This window comes from Thunnus albacares, chromosome 4 (genome assembly GCF_914725855.1).
Source record: "Thunnus albacares chromosome 4, fThuAlb1.1, whole genome shotgun sequence".
NCBI lineage: Eukaryota > Metazoa > Chordata > Actinopteri > Scombriformes > Scombridae > Thunnus > Thunnus albacares.
Window position 1 is genome coordinate 12,882,084 of NC_058109.1, and position 21,954 is coordinate 12,904,037.

The 21,954-nt window shown below is 37.1% G+C and overlaps 2 protein-coding genes across 2 annotated transcripts; both read left to right on the plus strand.

Moving 5' to 3' along the window:
• Positions 1 to 1,201: 1,201 nt before the first annotated feature.
• On the plus strand, positions 1,202 to 16,824 carry itcha (itchy E3 ubiquitin protein ligase a). The gene is made up of 24 exons (XM_044349348.1): positions 1,202 to 1,333; positions 2,693 to 2,772; positions 3,040 to 3,181; positions 3,906 to 4,030; positions 5,056 to 5,187; positions 5,914 to 5,962; positions 6,077 to 6,255; positions 6,495 to 6,741; positions 6,989 to 7,084; positions 7,391 to 7,565; positions 7,883 to 7,952; positions 8,127 to 8,211; positions 9,447 to 9,575; positions 9,918 to 9,990; positions 10,158 to 10,229; positions 10,318 to 10,406; positions 10,630 to 10,789; positions 10,900 to 11,033; positions 11,488 to 11,628; positions 11,874 to 11,994; positions 12,178 to 12,282; positions 12,530 to 12,626; positions 12,717 to 12,789; positions 14,043 to 16,824. Exons 2-24 carry the CDS (start codon positions 2,748 to 2,750, stop codon positions 14,140 to 14,142), a joined length of 2,619 nt encoding a protein of 872 aa, XP_044205283.1. The 5' UTR covers positions 1,202 to 1,333; positions 2,693 to 2,747; the 3' UTR covers positions 14,143 to 16,824.
• A 997-nt stretch (positions 16,825 to 17,821) lies between these two features.
• On the plus strand, positions 17,822 to 21,513 carry pxmp4 (peroxisomal membrane protein 4). The gene is made up of 4 exons (XM_044349060.1): positions 17,822 to 17,985; positions 19,411 to 19,473; positions 19,568 to 19,766; positions 19,926 to 21,513. Exons 1-4 carry the CDS (start codon positions 17,873 to 17,875, stop codon positions 20,193 to 20,195), a joined length of 645 nt encoding a protein of 214 aa, XP_044204995.1. The 5' UTR covers positions 17,822 to 17,872; the 3' UTR covers positions 20,196 to 21,513.
• The last annotated feature ends 441 nt before the right edge of the window (positions 21,514 to 21,954 follow it).

A 21,954-nucleotide genomic window follows, 5' to 3' on the forward strand; every position in this document is an offset into this window, starting at 1 on the left:
ATCCTGAGCACAGAGGTCCATTTGTACTCAGATAAAATCTGGAATCCTTCTGGAAGCCTTTGTTTGTGGAAACTGAACATGTCGCTTTCATTCAGTCCCAAAGGAGGATAGAGAGTGTCAACCATGCTATTTGGATGAGGTTTAGAATAAATGCATTTTATATTCTACCGTCCATTTATCATGATCTTTTGATTAAGTTTTTCAGAAAATGTCTGTTTGACATCCCAGTTCGCTCAACATGACAGATGCGTGTAGATTACAGTGCATGTTTATATATGTAAATTGAGCCCATGTGTTCTGGGCATATTTGGCTGTATGATACTTGAATAAAATATTCATTAATTCATTGATGACTACAAACAATAATAATAAGAAAAAAACAAATGACAGTTTGATTAATAAATGGCAGTTTGATTAACTTTAAAGGCATGTCATTTGTAAATATACTCTGAGTAAATAACAAGGTGGATGAAAATGGCAGAATGCATGTTAAATGCAAAAACATGCAGAACAACACAACACAATAAATCAGTAACTCATAGGCAAGAGTAGAAAGAGGAGATTTTTGAGCATTCATTTGATTCACTATGGCTGCAATAACATTTCCTTAAACTTCTCACCTTTTCCAGAACTTGAGGGTCATAACTTATTTAATCATCATTTTGTGGGCCTGTCATTATTATTTTATTGGCTGTTATGAACAGCTTTATCTGTGTAAACTATGCAGTCTATAGTAACATATATATATGCAGCCTAAAACTGGCAAATAAATTAAATTAAACTAATGAATTTAATTTAATGAATTTAATTCCTTACAAAAATGTTTTGTCAATTCACTGTCCTGCACAACCTAAATATTTTCTACAGCAGTGGTTCTCAAAATTTTTCATGTCAAGGATCCCTAAACTAACACAAATTAGACCACAGACTCCCATCTGATAAGATTTTTGCCTCTAGATGTTTTATTACAGAAAGTGTATGAAACCCATGACCAAAATAGTCATACATTCTGTCATTGTGTTACTTATGGATGGAATTGAAAATACATTATTCTCCTTTTTGCTGGGACCCCTGCGGCTCCCTGAACCACTGTTGTAAAGGACTATATTCCTGGGGGATTTTCTGGGATTTAAATAAAAAAGCAAAGACAAAAACAATACTGTGCAGATACTGTTTTATAGTGAAAAATCCGTACCGGAAAAGCCGGTCCTGTTCTGGCTAGCCAGCGGAAAACAGGTCTGTGCTGATGGCAGGCACCAAGCTGTCAACAATCTAGGCACAGCGTTAGCTGAAACGAAAGTGTGTGTGACCGTTTACCGTCTGCCTCCGTCAGGTATGGCCATTAAGTGTTTTACTGAACCAGAGGTGTCAGATTTCCTCGAATGAACGATCGAAGCTGCTCAGGGAGCCGGCTGGTGTTAGCATTTCTAATGTTAGTTGATGCATGGTTAGCTAACAGCTTTGGTGCTTAGGACGTCGGCGAGCAAAGTTGGTCCAGGTTGTTGAACTTCTACGTGTGTTGTAGTAATTCACAAAATATTTACATCAAAGCTAATAGGCCATCTAAACAATGTCACTCCCGAGAGGGTAAATATATTAAATATTTTAGTTAAGTCTCGACAACAACTCCCGATGGCTAACCTTCCTGCTAACCTGACAGTTAACGTGAAAGCTATTAACGGCTAAGTTACAGCTGTGCTTCCTTCAGGGAAGACGTTTCCTCTTTTACAACTTCATGTTATGTTACATAAGTTACGGTCTGATGCTCTCAGCATATTCCTGTTATATTAATGTTCCCCCTAGTCCACCATTTAAATCATCCTCCTGCTCCGTCACAGGACGGTGAAAGATTAGCATGGCAACGCAGGTAGGTTTAGTGAGACTAATTTAGCCGAGTTAACGTTGGGATTTACCGTTATAGAAGGGACTCGTTAGTTTCTTGAAATAGTTAAGTTTAAACCAAATCAATAACGTTAATTTGAATGCAGCTTATATACTTGAGAACACTAATGATGTCAATTTCACATTGTTTTTGGTATGACAGACTTGGCAGTAAGTTATAGTGATGGCAAAATCACCAACGGTACTGAATAACACGAGCCGGATATTCATTAGTAATAATGATGTTAAAATGTATACTCAATTTTTAAATGTATACTCAATGTCATGTGAAATATTTGGCTTTTACTCTGTCGTTGTACTCAGATACCATATTGTCATGCATAGCCATATACACTGTTGAATAGTTAGAAATTGTTTTAAATGTATTTAAAGACAGGGTTTAGGCCTATTTTCCACTCACTGTAGAAACCTAATATACTAATATAGGGTTGAACGATTTTTAAAAAAATATCCAATTGCAAGTAATTCGACTGATTACCATTCTCATTTTCATTGAAAAAAAATTATTAAAATGATTATGGTGTGAACAAAGATGTTTTCTCAAGTCTGTAGAATATGACGTGTAGGCCAGGACATCTCTGCAGCATGACAATATTTAATTTAAATTAGTATTTTTACACACATTTTGCCACCCAAATATTGTGCCTCCTGGGATGTGAAAATTGTAGTAGGCCATATTGTGATTTCGATAAAAAATTTGATCAATTGTTCAGCCCTAGCCTAATCACTCTTTAAGTGGGTTACCTACATGGAGTAGTCCTATGTTTACATCTGATGTCATTGGTTGCAGGTGTTGCCCGTCCTTTCGGTGTAGCCATACAAGGCTGCAGTGTTATGGATGAACCATGAAGGCCCAATTGCAAGTCACAGGTACTTCAGCTCTCATTGAAATTAAATTGACAAATGACCATTAACCATTTATCTAACTGTCGTGTTGTAATGTTCAGTGTTGTATGACAAAGATCTGTCAGTGACTTGTTGTATTTAGCACTGGGAGGTGTGCTATGTGTACTGTATGATAATGGTATGAGCAAGCTGTCCCATCTCCACCCATTGTAACCACTGATAAATTCTGATTAAACCTACTGAAAGTTGCATTACCTTCAGTGTCACCTATCATAATTTCTCCTTTTCCAGTGCTTTCAGCCAAGCTGAAGGAAAACAAAAAGAACTGGTTTGGTCCCAGTCCATATGTTGAGGTAGCTGTGGATGGCCAGTCAAAGAGAACTGAGAAATGCAACAACACGCATAGTCCTAAATGGAAGCAGGCTGTCACTGTGTAAGTATGGGTGTGCTGTTTGTCATAGGAGAGGAAGCAGTTAACAAACAAATACCGTTGCTGATTAAATGTTGGGTGACATGCTAATAGATAATAAAAATATTATTGTTTCAACTAAAAAATAATTTTAGTCTACATACAGCATTGTGGGTGGTAACATTATATTTTGATTCATCATTTCATGTCATTGTTGTGTATTCAGTTTATCGTCTACATTGTACATGTCTCAGAACCAGAATTGTTTTTTTTCACATAGAGCCACTCAGCTTTGAATTTGGTGATTCAACATAGACAAACTGAATACTTGGAAGAAATGCACTAAATGAATATCCGATATATCAGAATGGAAATAGTAGGGGAGCTCACGCTGTTCGTGCACCCGACACCTACTGTTTTACCATTGACTTGTGCTTGCACCATCAAAACAGGGCCCACTGTGTTCAAATAATTTAGCATCTGTTTATAGTAAAACTAATGACCAATCTCAGTGGTATTCCTTGTAAAGCTTTGTTGCATAAATAATAAGAGCACTGTATTTCAAATGTATTAATTGAATTAAATTGTTAGGAATTTATTTTTTAATGAATGATTTAAATGATTAACTGAATCCCAAAAATTGGCATTGATTAATTTCTCTCTAATCTGTTTACTGATTAATCCTGGTTCATCTTTTTCTCTGCTGTTGGCCCATAAACGATCTTAACATCTCCTTGCCTCTCTACAGAATTGTGACTCCTGTCAGCAAGCTGATCTTTCGTGTTTGGAGCCACCAGACACTGAAGGCAGACATCCTACTAGGAATGGCCACACTGGAGATCAGTGAAACCCTTAAGGCTAATGATCTGAAATGTGAGTTCACACTACCTTCTTTCTCCTATGGGCTAATCTTTGTGTTTTTGTTTTTGTATTTTTTTTTTTTTTTTTGCTGACATTAGAGAACTGTGAACTTGTTATAGCATAATACTCTTTGGTGGAGTTTGCTTATAGAATGCTGTCCAAGGAGTAGAGCATGGTATTAATACTTGTGGGCTCAGGGGATTGATTCCCACAGAATACTACTAAGTATTCAGGAAAAAAAACTTGCCCCGCATAGCTTATTTATTTCAGGATAATATCCACTTACATCCCTTGTAATTTCACTGTCAGTATTAACTTTATGTGTCCATGTCTATCAGCAGCACACGTGTTATGTAAGAGTGGATATCTGCTGGTGCTTGTTATGAAAATTTTTTATTGGGCTTTGATAAGATTAACAGCCAACATGCACACTACTGACTAGCTTTCCATTTCCCTGGGTTGCAGGTCTTACCTAAGCTCATGACCTTCTCTGTGTTGGTGTGTGTGTTTATAACTCAGTACAAAGGCTCCCCTCAGACCTGGTCAGCATGCACAAACCACGTGACATAAAATTCTGATCCATATTCTATGTTACAGCTGCTTGCTTTTCATTCGCCAACAGAGAACAAGATTCTAAAAACCCTGCTGGTGGCCCCTCAGGCCGTGTTTCTTGTTACACCACATGTGACTATAGTGGTTTGAGCTGACTGTGTGACATACACTTGCGTCTTTACAGCCCTGTACTCTCACTAGCAGGACTAAAAACAGTCATAAATGCTTTGATAATGAAGAACCAGTGTGGCCAGCCTACCTAAGGAAAATGTTTCTTAATGTTTGTTAATTTTAGTATCAGATATCATATTAGGAAAAGTAAATACATACAGTGGCAATTTTTTACTACCTCAGTGCAGCCTTAACAATTGTTTTCATTCTGTTGTGATGAGATAGTGTTGGTGTTTGTGTGATGAGTTCACCTGAGGTGTGTTGACAGTCTGGCACCTGTTTAACACCATATGATGATTGTTTCTCTTCCCCAGTGTGTGAGGTGGTGCAGACACTGCAGCTGTCCTCTGACAGAGACTCCCGGGATATTGTAGGTGACCTGTCAGTCTGCTTGGATGGCATGCAGGTGGACCCAGAGACCTTTGCCTCGGCAGAGAGAAATCATGGTAAGAGCAATCATAGCTGACAAGTTATTCCTCTCTTCCTCATAATCTGTTTGATAGTTAATACTTTTAGTTAAAAGGACTTGCAAATGTAATTTTTTTTGGCCTATGATCAGAGCTCTTGTAACTGGTATGGCTAATATCATAAACTGATTTTAGGTTAGCATAGATATGTCAGTATTGTTGTATATGACAGTCAAGGAGTAAGAAGAAATTGCATTACAGAAATGCCAAAGATATTTTTGAGGAAACAAAAAACAGTGCCTCCATTATATAGTAGTATAAAAACCTCTTCTGTGTAATCTATGCACTCTATGCATTGCCTCTGTGCAACGCCTGTTGGCATCTACTTCTTATCAGACTCAAATTTAGCTTTATGGCACTTGTTGTATCAGCTCACAGATGTACGTCATTTTGGATAAAAGCGTCTGCCAAATTAAACCGTAAATTGTAAAATATAGTTTGTCTATGTATTTTTCAATTACAGCATGTCCCTCTTAGTCCACATCAATGACCAAATTTAAGAGACCTTAACAATCAGCTGATAAATTGTTAGCAGAATTTTTTAACTTTCAAATAATGTCAGTATTGGCTGACCTCCGCCAGTATTTTTTGGGCTCTAGTTCTTTTAAGATTGAAAACTTTTCTCTTAAGCATGTACTACCAACAGCATCCTGAATTATTTTACATAAATGATGTCGCTTGCTTTCCCTTTCTCTGTCATTCTAGCTTCTGTTCCAAATGGAAAGGCGAGACAAAATGGAGACACTGGCAAAAGGTCTCGTAAACTATACATGCTTTTTTTCTTGCATATTGGTTTGGTTAAATACACAACAAACGCTGTGTACCTGTAGCCTAACTTCACTGTAAATATTCCCATTTTGATCCAAAGGGCCAGCATAGACATGTCTCCCTCCAGTGACTCAGACGAGTGGGTCATTGTACCTAATGGTCATGCTGTGAACGGTACAGGCTCTCCTTCCCGGTCTCCAGGGGGCTCCACCGCTTTACGTCCCCCTAGACCTGCTCGCCCGCCACCTCCTACACCCCGTAGACCTGCAGCCTCACCAAGTAGGAAAATACAAATTACTTCAAAATCTATATAAGTAGTTACAATATAACATTGGTTCACATACCATTTGACATACCAGTCATACCACATTCTCACATACCAGGGATTTCTTTGACATACTAAAACAGTATGTGCACTTTCATGTGACTGCACTGAAAGCAAACACACCACTACTAATGCATTTACAAATGTATGCTTCCTCTGTGCCCTTGTCACTCCTCCTCCTCCACCCCTTTAGCTTCTTCTAGCAGTTCTACTCCCAGTGAGCTGAGCGAAGGCCCAGCTACCGATGGCTCCTCTCAGGCGTCCGCAAGCGGGTGTTCAGATCAGCAAGATGACTCCGGTGCAGGTGCAGGTGCAGGAGCAGCAACAGCGAGTTCCTCACAGACAACAAGTGTCCCCAAACCAGGGGCCTCTGCCTCAGCAGCTCCAGCCGCAGCTGCTCCTAGAATCACACCCATGAACAACGGTCCCTTGCCACCAGGGTAAAGAGCAACGCACTACACTTTGCTCTGCAACTCTTTTAAAGTAGCTGCTGCTGAGACACCTTTTGAAAATACAGCCTTACTATATAAATGTTTATGTGTGTTGTTATTTTATAATGTTGCAAAGTTGTAGGCATTTTAAAGAACAGTAGTTTTCAGTGGTAAAATGACTCTGAATCTCTTTGCTGTGCAGTTGACCGCCAGCTGAATCCCGTTCCCTGATCACTCATTTGTGTTGTATCTGCAGGTGGGAGCAAAGGGTGGACCAAAACGGACGTATGTACTACGTGGATCACATTGAGAAGAGAACAACCTGGGAGAGGCCTGATCCTCTGCCTACAGGGTACCAAAACACTTTGATCTCTTATACTGTGGATACTAACATGGCTCTTGTTCTGCTCTTTTGGACTGTGCCGTTATAATACAATAAAAGTGATCTAAGATTACAAGAGACATATTTTATCACCACGTTTATAATTACTGTAGAGCTGCACTGTTTTTGTCCTTCACTTTATCTTTCTAAATTTAATGTCAGTGATGGTTACAGTGCAATAGTAGAACATATTGAAATAACCCGTGTTTCTGCTTTTAATATGGATGCCAGGTGGAGTTGTCAACTTAGCACTGCCTTCTTTTCAATCTCCTGTAGGTGGGAGCGCAGGGTGGACCCGATGGGTAGGGTGTACTATGTCGACCACATGACCCGAACTACCACGTGGCAACGCCCCACGCAGGAGTCAGTGCGTAATTATGAGGAGTGGCAGCACCAGCGTAGCCAACTGCAGGGAGCCATGCAGCAGTTTAACCAGAGGTTCATTTATGGGGTGAGAGGTCTTAGTCTGTCTTAGTCACTGGACTGGTTTTATTCACTGGGCATGAAAATCAGTTTGAAGATTTGTTATGAATGTCTATTTGTTCAGAGAGAGAAAGTAGACATTTTGAGGAATTTAATATACTTACAGTACATAATGTATTTTTTATAGAATAATGCTTGAAAGTACTGAAAGCACATATTTCTGGTGTCTAATGCCAGTCGTTTCTGTGTGTGATGTGGCTCAAGGATGGCTCTTCATGATTACTATTTTTTAAAAGCTTTTTTAGACTGTATCAGCATGTGTCCCATTTTCTCTTTACTGCTCAGCTCCAAGACCAGCTGGCAGCCACAGCCAATAAAGAGTTTGACCCAATGGGACCTTTGCCGCATGGTTGGGGTAAATATCACTGAGCATTAGACATTTATTTTAGCTGTAATTACAGAAATGTTACAAAACCATGATAAAGATGTTTTTGAGGACTGGTCATGACGTTAGCAGAGCTTCATTGCATTTCATTCATATTGATTTTATATATAATGTGTTTTTTTTTGGTTTTTTTGGGTATGTTAGAGAAGAGAACAGACACCAACGGCAGAGTGTATTTTGTTCATCACCCGACTCGAACGACACAGTGGGAAGACCCCAGGACGCAAGGGTGAGTGTATGCCTGTGTGTGTGTGTGTGTGTGTGTGTGTGTGTGTGTGTGTATGTAATGAATCAACTCGCTCAAGCCAAGTGTGTATATACGGATGCTGAATCCTCAAAAGCAAAAATCAACAAATCAGGAGCAAGACAGAATTTATTATGTTCAGTGAGATTTGTTTTGTTGCTGCCACCTTCTTTTGGCAACATTGCATTATACAGCTCAACTTTGCTATACTGTATCACGGTAATACCTTTGTCAAATTAAGTATAAATGATTCTGCCATTCAAGTAATATGTAATATTGTCAGGGAAAAGAAATACCTTAGTTGTACTTTTGTTTGATGGCCAGTGAGGGGTGCCAATGTGTCAGCAATCCAGCTCCAGTACTTATAAATTTCTCAACCAAGGAAAATACTCCCCTCTGCTCCAAAAGAGGTTAGGACATCTCAATGACAGGAAAGACACATGCCAACATTCTGGATGGTGTGGAAGTACAGAATGTAGATAGTTTAAGATATCAACAAGCTTTTTCAAAGATACTGATTGGATTCAAACAGCTCGTGACTGTACGGAATAGTACAGGATAATTGCTTTAAACTGTTCCTGTGCTGGATCATCAGTAAACTGCCACTAATGAGGAATTTATGGGTACACAAAGGAAAGAGCATCCGACTAAACGTTGTTTAATGTATTCAGTTAATCATTATCAAGCAGCATGGAGGAAGCCCTGCTTTTTATATCTTAAGGGCATGATTTTTAGTCTTTCCTGGTTCATGTTTCTAATTTCTCTTTACCCCTGCAATTAAGTTTAGATGTAAATTTGAATATGGCATAATTTTGTATTCTGTGTAAAAAAGAAAAAAAAAGAATAGAAACCTTCATTGGTAATAGAAATTACGATATTTCAAAGCTCTTTGATTATTTTTTAAGTAAAAACATGTCATACTGAATGTATAACTAAATATCAGTCAGATTTCCTGTAAACGTGTTTATATCAAGCAAACCCCAAGATTCAGAGCAATCATTTCATATTCAGAGGAATGCACAAGCATTACATGTATTGTAATTTTTATGAGGACATAAATCAAATACTTCACACTCCTGTTTGTGTACAATATATTTTGGTTATTAGTGCCCATTTTCACTTGTTAAGGAATTCCCTAATTTCCCTTGTAATGTAAAGTTTATGTCTAGCTATTACACCAAATAATTTTATGTATATTCATGTGCATTTGTGGTGTTCAGGTTGCTGAATGACAAGCCTCTGCCAGAGGGCTGGGAGATGAGGTTCACGGTGGATGGTATTCCCTACTTTGTAGACCACAACAGACGAACCACGACCTACATTGACCCTCGCACAGGAAAATCCTCACTGTAAGTTGTTAGTAAAATGTTGGTGTTGACTGGCTCACATTAAATACGCGTCAGAAGAAGAAAATAGACTTCAGGTCATCTGCTTTTTACAAAACTGATCCTCCAGCAGCTGATATCATTGACCCTACAAGCGAGTAAATTATTCAATGTCAATACAAAAAATATTGATTCATGCATGTTTAAATGCATTTAAATCAGTGACAGGTATAATGTTAGATACATAATTAGAGCATTCCTAAATAACACAGTGGCAGCATAATTGCAGTACAATGTAAATACTTGCATAACTTACCTAAATGTGTTTCTTGAGTTTAAAAATGGTTCTTCTGGTCTTTTCCACAGTGAGAATGGACCACAGATAACCTACGTCAGGGACTTCAAAGCCAAAGTGCAATACTTCAGATTCTGGTGTCAGGTAAGTACAGTCTCAGCACAACAGGTTTTGAAATACTTCATCATCTTCCATTATAAAATCAGCAAGCAGATTGTTGGATCTTTCTTTATCCACCTGCTGTTTTACCATAGGCATTTCATATCTATTGGTCTGTAAATATTTGTTTTTTTTGTGTTTTTCCCTCTTAGCAATTGTCGATGCCTCAGCACATTAAGATTACCGTCTCCAGGAAAACCTTGTTTGAGGATTCATTCCAACAGGTGATTATGTGCATATACTGTCTTCTTTCTTCATTTTTAGGAACATCATCATTATGTAATTCTTTTAATTCTTTGTCTGCATTCAAAGATCATGAGCTTCCACCCTCAAGATCTGAGGCGGAGACTTTGGATTATTTTCCCTGGAGAGGAAGGCTTGGACTACGGAGGCGTGGCCAGGTAAGTAGTTTCACCTGAAACAATTCTATAGTTTGATCTTATTGTATGACTCCTACTATAAGGTGTGTTTTGTTTCCATTTGTAGATTTTTTGACACCACCTTACCCCAACACAACCTGTTATGTAATAATAAAAGTGTACGATCTTCGGCTTTGGCAAACTACCTCGCTCAACCAGTATGAGCATTTCCTCTTCATTAATTCTGTTGTGGTTATATTTTCAGGGAATGGTTCTTCTTGCTTTCTCATGAGGTACTGAACCCCATGTACTGTTTATTTGAGTATGCTGGCAAGGACAACTACTGCCTGCAAATCAACCCTGCCTCCTACATCAACCCTGATCACCTCAAGTACTTCAAGTTCATCGGGCGCTTCATTGCCATGGTACCTGTACAATTTTTCAACACATTTCTAACTGCGGTCAATCTTTAAACAGTGGGCGATGCCAAAAAAGATGGATCATGTCACCTAACAGCCCTGCATTTCTTTTCTAGGCCTTGTTCCACGGCAAATTCATCGACACAGGTTTCTCCCTGCCCTTCTACAAGCGTATCCTGAACAAACCTCTGGCTCTCAAAGACCTGGAGTCCATAGATCCAGAGTTTTACAACTCTCTCATCTGGATCAAGTAGGTCTGGGGACACAAGACATAATGTGCAAGGTGGTGGGTGGGTAGCTGATGGACATGCACATGATATGTTGATGATGAGGGGGAAAAGTTGTATGATGTTAAAGTCAGGCTAGAATATTTATGGAATTTAAAAATTATTCTTATAAATACATTTTCTTAACCAATATATGAAATTTAGAATTTTTGAAAATGTGATTGATAGTTTGAAAATCTAATACATTAAACCAACCAGCTGCTTGATACACTCTCTTTACATACTTAACATACTTTTGTTTTTCCAAAAACATTTAAATAAAAGTGGATCGATAATAGCACACATTCTATTATCAACATACAATACCAGAGCTGGATAAACTAATCTAGAATATTCTTAGCCATGATAGAGATAGAGGAATGCATTATAGTTTTGTGATTGTAACTTTGTTAATGCTAATAACTCTCTTGCCTGCAGGGACAATAACATAGAGGAGTGTGGTCTGGAGATGTTCTTCTCAGTAGACAAGGAGATCCTGGGGGAGGTCACCACCCACGAGCTGAAACCAGACGGAGGGAACGTTCAAGTAACTGAGGAAAATAAGGAGGAATACATCAGGTGCTGCCGCGTCCTCTGCTGCTTCTCACTCACCGTCCATCTTCATCCACCACATTTACATTCACTTTTATATCTCACACATTTACGTATGATCTCATGCGGGCTGACTTGTAATAACTGCAGCACTATGATATACAATGCAATAGTTCAAACAACAAGGAGTGTGCACCAATTAGTCCTCTTTCTTTCCTCAATTTTTATTTTTTTTTGCAGATATGCAATAATCTCTATATCTATGTGTTCAGGTTAGTTGCAGAGTGGAGGCTGTCCAGAGGTGTGGAGGAGCAGACTCAGGCTTTCTTTGAGGGCTTCAATGAAGTTCTGCCCCAGCAGTACCTTCAGTACTTTGATGCTAAGGAATTAGAGGTATTTAATTAACTACAAGTATTCTCTACAACCTTTTCTAAAAAAAAAGGAAAAGTTTAGGTTTTAATTTTATCAACAGGCTATTCTTGGTCTTTTCCTGTGAACATCAGAATTGTGTCAAAATTGATGTTGAAAAGTGACAATTTTGAGAAAACAAAGATCCTGCTTCCTTCTTGCGTTTAGGTGATGCTGTGCGGGATGCAAGAGATAGACCTGGTGGACTGGCAGAGAAACACCATCTACAGACATTATGCCCGAAGTAGCAAGCAGATCCTTTGGTTCTGGCAGGTTGGTACATACTCCAGTACACACACTCTCAGACTGTGCTGTTACTGTACTAATAGGTTCAGCTTAATCATGGTCAACAGTTGCAATATACAAATCACCATTTTCTCTGCAGTTTTTTGAAATTTTACATACAACTGAGAAAACTTTGGGTTTTCAAGAATATTAATAGAATATTCCTGTATCATGGAGAAAAAGTGTGTTTGGCTGGATTTGATAACAAAATGATAACAAAAGGTTCTGTTGACAGTTTGTAAAGGAGATGGACAACGAGAAGAGGATGAGACTGCTGCAGTTTGTCACAGGAACTTGTCGTCTTCCTGTGGGTGGCTTCGCTGACCTGATGGGTATGAAAAACAGACACGCACACACTGTATATCACGTCAGAATTCTTTTCTTGATTTAATTGTCTTTATGTTTAATTTTGACAAATATAGGAAGCAACGGCCCCCAAAAGTTCTGCATTGAGAAAGTGGGCAAAGAGAACTGGCTTCCACGAAGCCACACATGGTAAGACCAGTTTTTCTTTTCCTGCATTCAAAGAAGTTCTTCTTCTTAAGGTGTTTGACCAGATGCCTGTTCCATATTGGCGCAGGATTAAACTGTCATAACCAAGCCCTCTTAGTCATTTCTGATTCAACCAGTTCAAACTCTTCCTTTATTGTTGGTCTGTCTTTGGTATTTGAAGTTATATAACAGTGTTTGAGAATACATTGCTGCTGAACTGAGTAAGCACAGTTTACACAGTATTTATTTATCACATGCTCTTATGCACCATCATGTGAAATTGCAGCCATAAAGGAATAGTTTGGATTCTTTTGAAGTAGGGTTGTATGAGGTAGTTATAGTCAGCGTATTACCTGCAGTAGATTTGTGTTGGCACCCCCGCAGTTTAGAGAAGCAGGCAGGAGTACCGGTATAGAAGAGGGGGTAATACACTTTACTATGGATAAGTATCTCATACAACCCTACTTGAAAAAATCCAAACTATCCCTTTTTAAAGTGCAGCCTTAAAGGATAGGTTCACAATTTTCAAGTCTGTCTTAAAACAATAGTCAGGTGCCCAAATGAAGATTAAAGTAGGTTTTTCCTGCCATAATCTTTCCTACTGTTCATACTGACTGTTAGAAGATGTCTTCATAATATACTTACAATGTAAGTGATGGGGGCCAAAATCCATGAGCCTCCCTATGTGCAAAAATGTATTTAAATGCTTATCTGAAGCTCATATGAAGCTTCAGTTGTCCAAATTAATCAAAGGAAATTGTTATCTTTCAATGTTACAATCTTTTTAGTGTCAAAGTCCCTCTTTTTGTTAGTATACTTCCAGCGCAGTTCAACAGGGAAACACTGAGGAAACACAATGAGGGAATTTTATGTTAAAAAGACTGTAAATGTAGCAGATATCCACTTGATATAACTAACTCAGACAGCTGAAGCCTCATATAAGCTTCAGATAAACTTTTAAATGCAAATGACTGTGTGGACTCACTGGGGATTGTGAAACTATCCTTTATAATAACATTTCTCAACGTGTTTTCATTTCTCAAGGTGTCACGACACTGAACAAGAAGGAAAAAAAAAAAATCTTTTATCGGCATTTATGTCAAAATCTGTACATATAAGCATAGGAATGTTACAGTAACCAAGCACTGTGTTTCACTTTTAAGAGATACAACTTAAAAAATATAAGAGAATACAGGTTGCATTCAATATATTTCTGTGAACAGTCATTTCTTTTCTCTCTCATTTGTCCAATCAAGCTTTAATCGTCTGGACCTTCCTCCTTACAAGAGCTATGAGCAGCTGAAGGAGAAACTCATGTTCGCCATAGAGGAGACAGAGGGCTTTGGGCAGGAGTAACAAGAGCAGGAGCGACAGGATGGGAGGGAGGAACCATATCCATTTCTGACAAGAGTGCTTTTCGACAGATTCTCTTTGCAGCCAGGAGCTGCTTATGAACTGGTAGATAGACGTACACATTTTTATTTTCTGTCACATTATCATATGCGATAACAGCTGTTCCCGAGCTGTGTTGTCATAAATTAATTTCTCCCCCCGCAAGAGACCTGTGAATCCTCCTCACCCTATGTCACTTCTCACGTATATGATCAGTTCCGCCCTAATCCAGCTGATCTCACCCGGCTCAGCCCACTATGAGACGATGAAGGCAGAAGAGACGCCTTTCTCACCATGTCATGTCTGCACTCGCTGTACATTACGCAAGTGCAGTTTCTACACGTATTCATGTGAATTTGTGCATCTCTTCTCAAGAGCCTCCATGTCAGGCCTATGCACTAGAATAACAATTTCAAAGCAAAGAACCATGTTTGTGCATTTTGACTTGTATTAAAAAAAAAAGGTTCATATCTCAAAGAAATGATAAAAGGCACATACATGGTTTTAGGTTTCTCAGACCCAATTTTTTTTTTCTTGAAAGGACGAATGAATGGATGTTTTTTTTTTTGTTTTTTTTTTCTCCAACAGCTGACTGACTGGACTGACTAGAATCCTGTAGCACATATTCAGTTTCTTTAATAACTTTGATAAGTGTAATCATGCTAATTGTAATAATAATTTCACTTATTTTGACAGGTTGATTTCCTAACTTTGAGTTCAAACTTTTAACTAGTTTGCACATGTGAGCAGTAAGACAGTTGTGATTGTTCTTGAGAGAAGTTGTATTTTTATGTGCAATAGTTTTGTAGAAAACATTTTTGCCAATAATAGAACCAAACAATAGTTTGTTTGATCATTTTCTAAGAATTTGGTAAGTTTCACCATTTACTATTGATTTAATTCTTCAATATGAAGTGGAGGACATTTGCATATTAGCAAGTGTATTTGGTGAAACTGGTTTGGTTGTGATTTCATTTGACAAACCTTGACTTCCCAAAATGCTTCGTGCTGTATGTAATATAAGCATATTTGACTGTGGATGGTCACGTCCTTTATCAGAGAGGGAGACTTAATGTGTGAAGGATTTTCTTGATGAGTAAGAGCTGTTACTGATGAAGTGGGAGCATTAGAATATATTGCATCATAGAAAAAAAAAGTATAATAATTACCTATTCCCACTGAATGGTAGCAAATTCTCTGGTAGATGTCCAGAATTAAGTATTATCCTAGATAATTAAGATGCTGAATCTTAACTGTTAAATGTGTTAAGTGACTAATGCAGTTTATGTAAAAAAAATACAAAGTAGAAACATGTGTTAAATATCTTCATATAATTCACCCAGGCAGAGGACCCCTTTTAGTTGCAGGCATAAGTTGAGAATTCAGATTTGAAGTGAAGTAATAGCAAGTGGCCCTAGTTTTATAGGGTATTAGGTATTCAGATTTGTACAGTTATAGTGTAATTCATATAAGCTCTGCTAACATCAAACTAGTTTTGTTTTTAGTATCAGGTGGAGTATCACTTTAAATGACTGTGGAATCAGTACCAAAGTATATTTTTTGTAAACCATTTGACTTAATAAGAACAAAGTCACCAAAAATAATTATTTACTTACCTTAAATTATTACACATTGGTTGTCGCTAGTCAGTTGTCCTGTATTTCACTAGTTATAAGGAGCAATCAGTAATCCAAATGAAAACTAAAAGAGGTACCTACACTTAGAAATCCAAAATTTAAAACCTGCCATCACCCAAATTTATTGAAGAGGAGTCAAATATAAAATATATTTTTCTATTGGTTAAAAACTAGGAGTGACTAGGTAATTTACAGCAGTTTTTCCGTAAGTCAGTTCTCAACCTTTCTTGGATTTTTTTTTTTTTTTACTCTTTGTCACTGTGGATTTGAAATGTTTGTTTAACAGGCCTGTTAGTAACATGGATTTGTATTTATACACAGTAATAACTTTAACTGTCCAAACATTAAGCTGTGGATTATGTTTACTAGCAACATGGTGTAAATTACTTGGTATAATTGCAGTGTATGTTTTATTGAATGCTAAAAATTCAGAATAATAATTTGAAAAAGTTCCCTGAAGTTCCCAGTAAAATGCAAAATGATGTATCCTCAAATTTTGCAATATATTTTCACTTGATACATAATAGTGTCAAATGTCTTTGAGTTATCTCACAGTTTCCCTTCATCTCTGGCAGTAATTAAGTACATACACACCTACAAAAATCTTTCTCCGTGAGTAGCTACCATTATGCGCATTTTGCAGAGATTGTTATTAAGAAAAGAGGCAGTTAACAGTTTACAAATGTTATATGAACGACTAATGATAGCACCTTGTCACTCCAAAATGGTCGAATTAACCACTTCACTGTTTAATCACTGCTGCATTCCTGATCATGGGGCAGTTAGATGTATAGAAATATGCAAAGTAGTGATTTAGTTGTACTGATTGCATTGTAAATCATGTTGATAGTGTAATCACTGTTTTTTTTTTTTTTTTGAAGCTCTAACTTTTTTGATAACTAGAAGTCAATGGTTGAATACTATTTATTAGTAGGATGGGTTTCATGTAACAATGGATTGGATTGATTGAGAGAAAAAAAAACAGTAATAAAATGATTCAAACACTGGGCTCCTGCAGGATGTTTGTGAATTGTAATACTTTTTTTAATCACTGTTAAAAATATTCAGTAATATGACACTGTTTATAACTTTTGTTTGAATATTTCTTCTAAATGAGCATATTTACAAACCATTACTTTGCATGTTGTCCTCTTATAACAAACACAGAAAAGGTATTCCTAACATTTTGTGAGAGGAAGTAAATGTTACGTACTATACGTTGGGTAATATGGATAGTATTGTTGATGAATACATCCTGCTGGGTGTATTGTGGGCCCTCTTCAGTTGGAGGCCCCTTGAATCATCACCATAGCAACATCCAGATTTTGAGAATTGTGGGGGGAAAATGCCAAAATTAAGGTAGAGGTACCCAGAGGTACCAGATGCATGCTAAATCTAGATTTCTGACTATTTAAATAAATAAAGGAGGAGCTGCTCACAGCTGAAAACAATTACAACTAATTGTAGATGGTGGCAAGACAGTCCTCTAAATATCTCTGGTGTGTATAGTCTAGAAAATAATGCAGTGCAAAATAAAAAAAAGGAAACTATGGGAATTGGTGTCCAATACTATACACCGTTAGTGTGTTAAGACTCCTCACTGTATTGTTGTAAAGTGTGTCTGGACTCTTCAGATCTAGTCTCACATTATGTAAGTGTGCAACAACAAAATGAGTAATGCAATTACCAAGATTACGTACCACAGTTTGGTATGTAGATACAGGTCTACTGCACAAACCGCCACTGCAGCAAATACATTAACTAATCATGTTATTCTGTCCAGGTTAACCCCCTTTTTCAAAATATTTTAGGGGGTTTTAGGGAGTAAAATAAAATAAATAAATAAATTTAAGCTATACGTTTGGATTTTTAAGTTATTTTAATCGATAATAACGCATAATTTTGTCTTGAGACCAAAAACACGAACAGTTTGCTTAAATTGAAATTACATAGGAACCAAGTTACAATCCTGCGCTACGGCGTTTTTTCCCCGTGACACATTATTCTGGAGTGCGTGTGCAACATTTATTTGTGTCCTGACAGCTGTAGTGAAAGTCATGGCACATTCAGATCTGATAAAAACTCTACTGTACACTGTCAATAATCTGCTGCAGCAAGAGAAATACAAAGCTGCATTGGCAGTGTTGAAAGGATTCAGAAACGGCGCCGTGTGAGTGAAATAAAACTAAATGAACTCTTTAGTTTGGCTGATTGTCGAGTTAGTTTACTTCGCTAACCTGCGGCTAACTGCTAAAAGCTCTTTGGTGGCTAATCAGCTGTAGTGTAGCTGGCTTTAGTTTGGGTCCACCATGGTAATTTACAGCGATATTTTAACCCTTACATACTGTTCAGGCCAAATTTGACCCATATGTGCAGTTGAGTGCAGTAAAAACTCCCTAAAGACCATTATTTCAGCCTGACTTAAGTATGAAATATGTCACCTTTTTAAAAAATTTTGTGCAGCTGATCCTAATTTTTGTACATATTAAAGAGGGTGTTCCGGGTTAAATTTGATTGATTGATTAAAAAAAAAAAAAATCACCATGCAAAAATGTTGTTGCATTCTTCACATATAAAAACATTAATTGAAATCATGATAGCTGTTATGTTCTCCTGTTTTATGTAACATAGGACAATACTATAGTAGGATTGTGAATGTTTTTGTGTAAAACCTGAAGAATACACACACTCTGCTCTCTGAAAGCTTTAATTAGGATTAATCACCCATTTATTAATGACTGATGCGGTTAGAGCCCGACTGATATATCAGTCAGCTGATATTATCGACTGATATTGGCCTATCACAGATATATCAGTATCAGTGTATAAGTTGTCCGATATGCGCCGATTATATATATATATGTATATATATGTATGTATATATATATATATATATATATATATATATATATATATATATATATATATGTATATTAAAGTTATATAGGCATTATTTTATGTATATTTGGTCGTTTTTCTTAATCCGAGTTTAATATATACAAATGTTTTTTTTGTTCTCTGTGTTTTTATTTACAGTTATTTAATTATTAAATTCCCAATGAAGTTTACTGTTTCAGTGGGCTGATGTCATTTTATACAATAAAATTGTTAAACTGTAAAATATCATGCCTCCATTACATATCTTTGTCACAAGTGTTTGATAACTACATTTGAAGGATCATTGCAAAAAAATGTATGTTTATGTATATATTCTGTATATATAAGACAGACGGTTGATATATCAATATTGGAATTTTTTTACTCCCTAATATTGGCATCAGCCCCTAAAATCCAGCATTGGTTGGACTCTAAATGAGATATTTATGAATGAAAAATAGATTTGCAGTTCAGAAATTAATTATGAGACTAATTATGAGGGGATGCTGTGAAGGGTCAGAATATGAACAGTATGTAAGAGTTAAATAAGATTATATTTGTGGCAGTGTGCTGTAAACCTACCTCTTGTTCATGTAGTTGATGGGGATTTGGTTGACTATAATATTTGGGTTTGAGTACTGGGTTTGGGTTTGAGTATTGTTCTGTAGCCACATGTGTTCGCAGCCTGCATTTTGATTGTATTGTGTTTATATCTCAGATATGGAGCCAAAATCAGAGCACCGCATGCCCTGGTGATGACATTTCTATTCAGAAGTGGCAGGTAAGAGCTGAGCTGTTTTTAAGTAATAGTGTCCTGCAAGTATAATACTCGCCACGCCTCTGAACTCTGAACATGTTTTTCTTCCCTCTAACAGTTTGAAGGATAAGCTCAAAGCCATTTTGAAGGCCACGTACACCCACTCCCGCAACCTGGCATACTTTGTTTTCACATACAAAGGACTGCAGGCCTTGCAGGAGAAGATCCAGGGAAAGAGCTTGCAGTCTCACTCCTTTCTGGCTGCCTGTATTGGAGGATGGTTAGTGTTCGGAGATAACAACAACATCAATAGCCAGGTATGACAGGCCTATATCCACAAATCCACTTTTGTCACGTGTGCCATTTCCTTAATCCTATTTGTACACTAACAATCACATCAATATTAAGCCAAGACTGTAATTACTCTCTCTAATTACTGTTTCCTATCCATTAAAACTCTCTACTTTTTACTCTAGATCAACATGTACTTGCTGTCCAGGATCTTGTTCGCCTTGTCTCGCCTGGCTGTAGAGAAAGGATTTATCCCCCAGCCTAAAAAAGACCCTTTCCCACTGTTCGCCACCCTGGTGTGGGGCATTGTCTTGTGGCTGTTTGAGTATTACCCACACACCCTCCAGCCCTCACTGCAGTCTTCAATGAACTACCTCTACCATGACAGCAATGTGTGGCATGACATCTCGGACTTCCTTGTTTATAACAAGCCAAGGACTGCTGCTCAGAAATGAAACTTTAGTTTTTTCTCCCCCCTAGTATGGACCAGTGCTCTCCAACAGAGGTTTTCTCAAACTTTTTCATGTCAAGGACCCCTAAACTAATACAAATTAGACCACAGACCCCCATCTGATAAGATTTTTGCTTTTAGATGTTTTATCATAGAAGGTGCATGAAACCTTTGACCAAAATAGTCATACATTCTGTCATTGTGGTCCTTCTTGATGGAATTAAAGTGTAAGTAAATGATTCCCCTTTTTGCTGGGGAACCCTCTGGACCCCCTCAAGGACCCCTGGGAGTCCCTGGACCCCACTTTGAGAACAGCTGTTCTACAAGATAATCATTGCATTAATTATTTTTAATAATTATAAATATTCCGAGTATTTTTAAATGTTGCCTTCTTTAAATTATTGCCAGAATGTAGTTTTTGAATTTAGGTAGAGGATCAATATTATATCTGATGTTCTGTAGGAAGTTTTTGTTTTGTTCATTTACACTGATTTTCATGTGCAATCAACCAGTTTCCAGCATTTCCAGCATTTCCAGCATACAGTATTTCTATACCATTGTTATCAGACAAAATCAGCTTTTTAAATAGTGATATCTGTATCTATCTAATATGTTTTCTTGGCTGATTGTACATTAATTGATTTAAATTTCCAGGGATATTTCACTAAATACAACTGCCACTGAATAAAAGACAAAAAAAAATGTTAAATGCAAAACAGGCTGAAATGCTTTTATGTGCTGTGAAGCTGCAGTTATACAGAGACACACAAAAAAAGCTGTTTTTCTCTCCCAAAACGGATTGATAGTTTGAAGTGTGGCAAGTGTAGCACTACTGAGGATCTTTCCCTACAAAGAAGTATGCAGGTTATAATTACGACTAACTAAAACATGGAATATTCTGTGTTGTAATGTAGTGTTATGACTCCGTTTTGTTTGATCTTTTTAATGTAATGCCAATTCCCTCATACTGCAGTTTTGTTAATTTACTTTTAAACTGTTCATGTTTAACATCTGAAAGAATGTTTGAGTGACACTCATTCTGTCATGTGCCATTGTAATTTGTACAAAGGGCTGAATTAAATCTTGCTTCAGTCAAACTTGTTTCCAGCTTAATTAGTCATCACTTTCTCAGTAAAACCTCTTTTTAAAATCGAATTGCAACATATTGGGATGACGACAAAAGATTTTGACAGCAAAGGCATATTGCGTCAGTGCAGTATCAACATTGAAGAGGGTGCAGAAAATTGATCACCACAAAATGTCATAATGTGTTTTAATTTACCTTTAATATTTGAGATATTTGCAATTGTCAGTGGTGGAAAATACATAATGGCTTGTACTTTAATGTATTGTAGTTTTTACTGCTCCACTTTGATTTGACAGCTACAGTATAATTAGTTACATACAAAACATGATCATCTTGTAAAATATGATGTCACATTCTTGAATAAACTACCAAATAGTATATAAAGGAATTACAATCACCTAACGTTGTCTTAGCTACAAGTAAAATTTTGAATTAATCACTTTTACTCTGTGTTTATTAGATACATAGAATACTTAATTAATCCCGAAGGAAAATTACAGTGTTATTACTTTTTAGTTTTTTGTTGTTAATGATACCTTCTCTTATGATATTTGTGACCTTGTGATTTTAATTGTCCCACATGAACTTAAAATTAGACAGAGAGATAATACATAATGTAAAGCACAAAAACACTGCTGATTACATTTTTTAATATCTTATTATTTTATCGGTTATT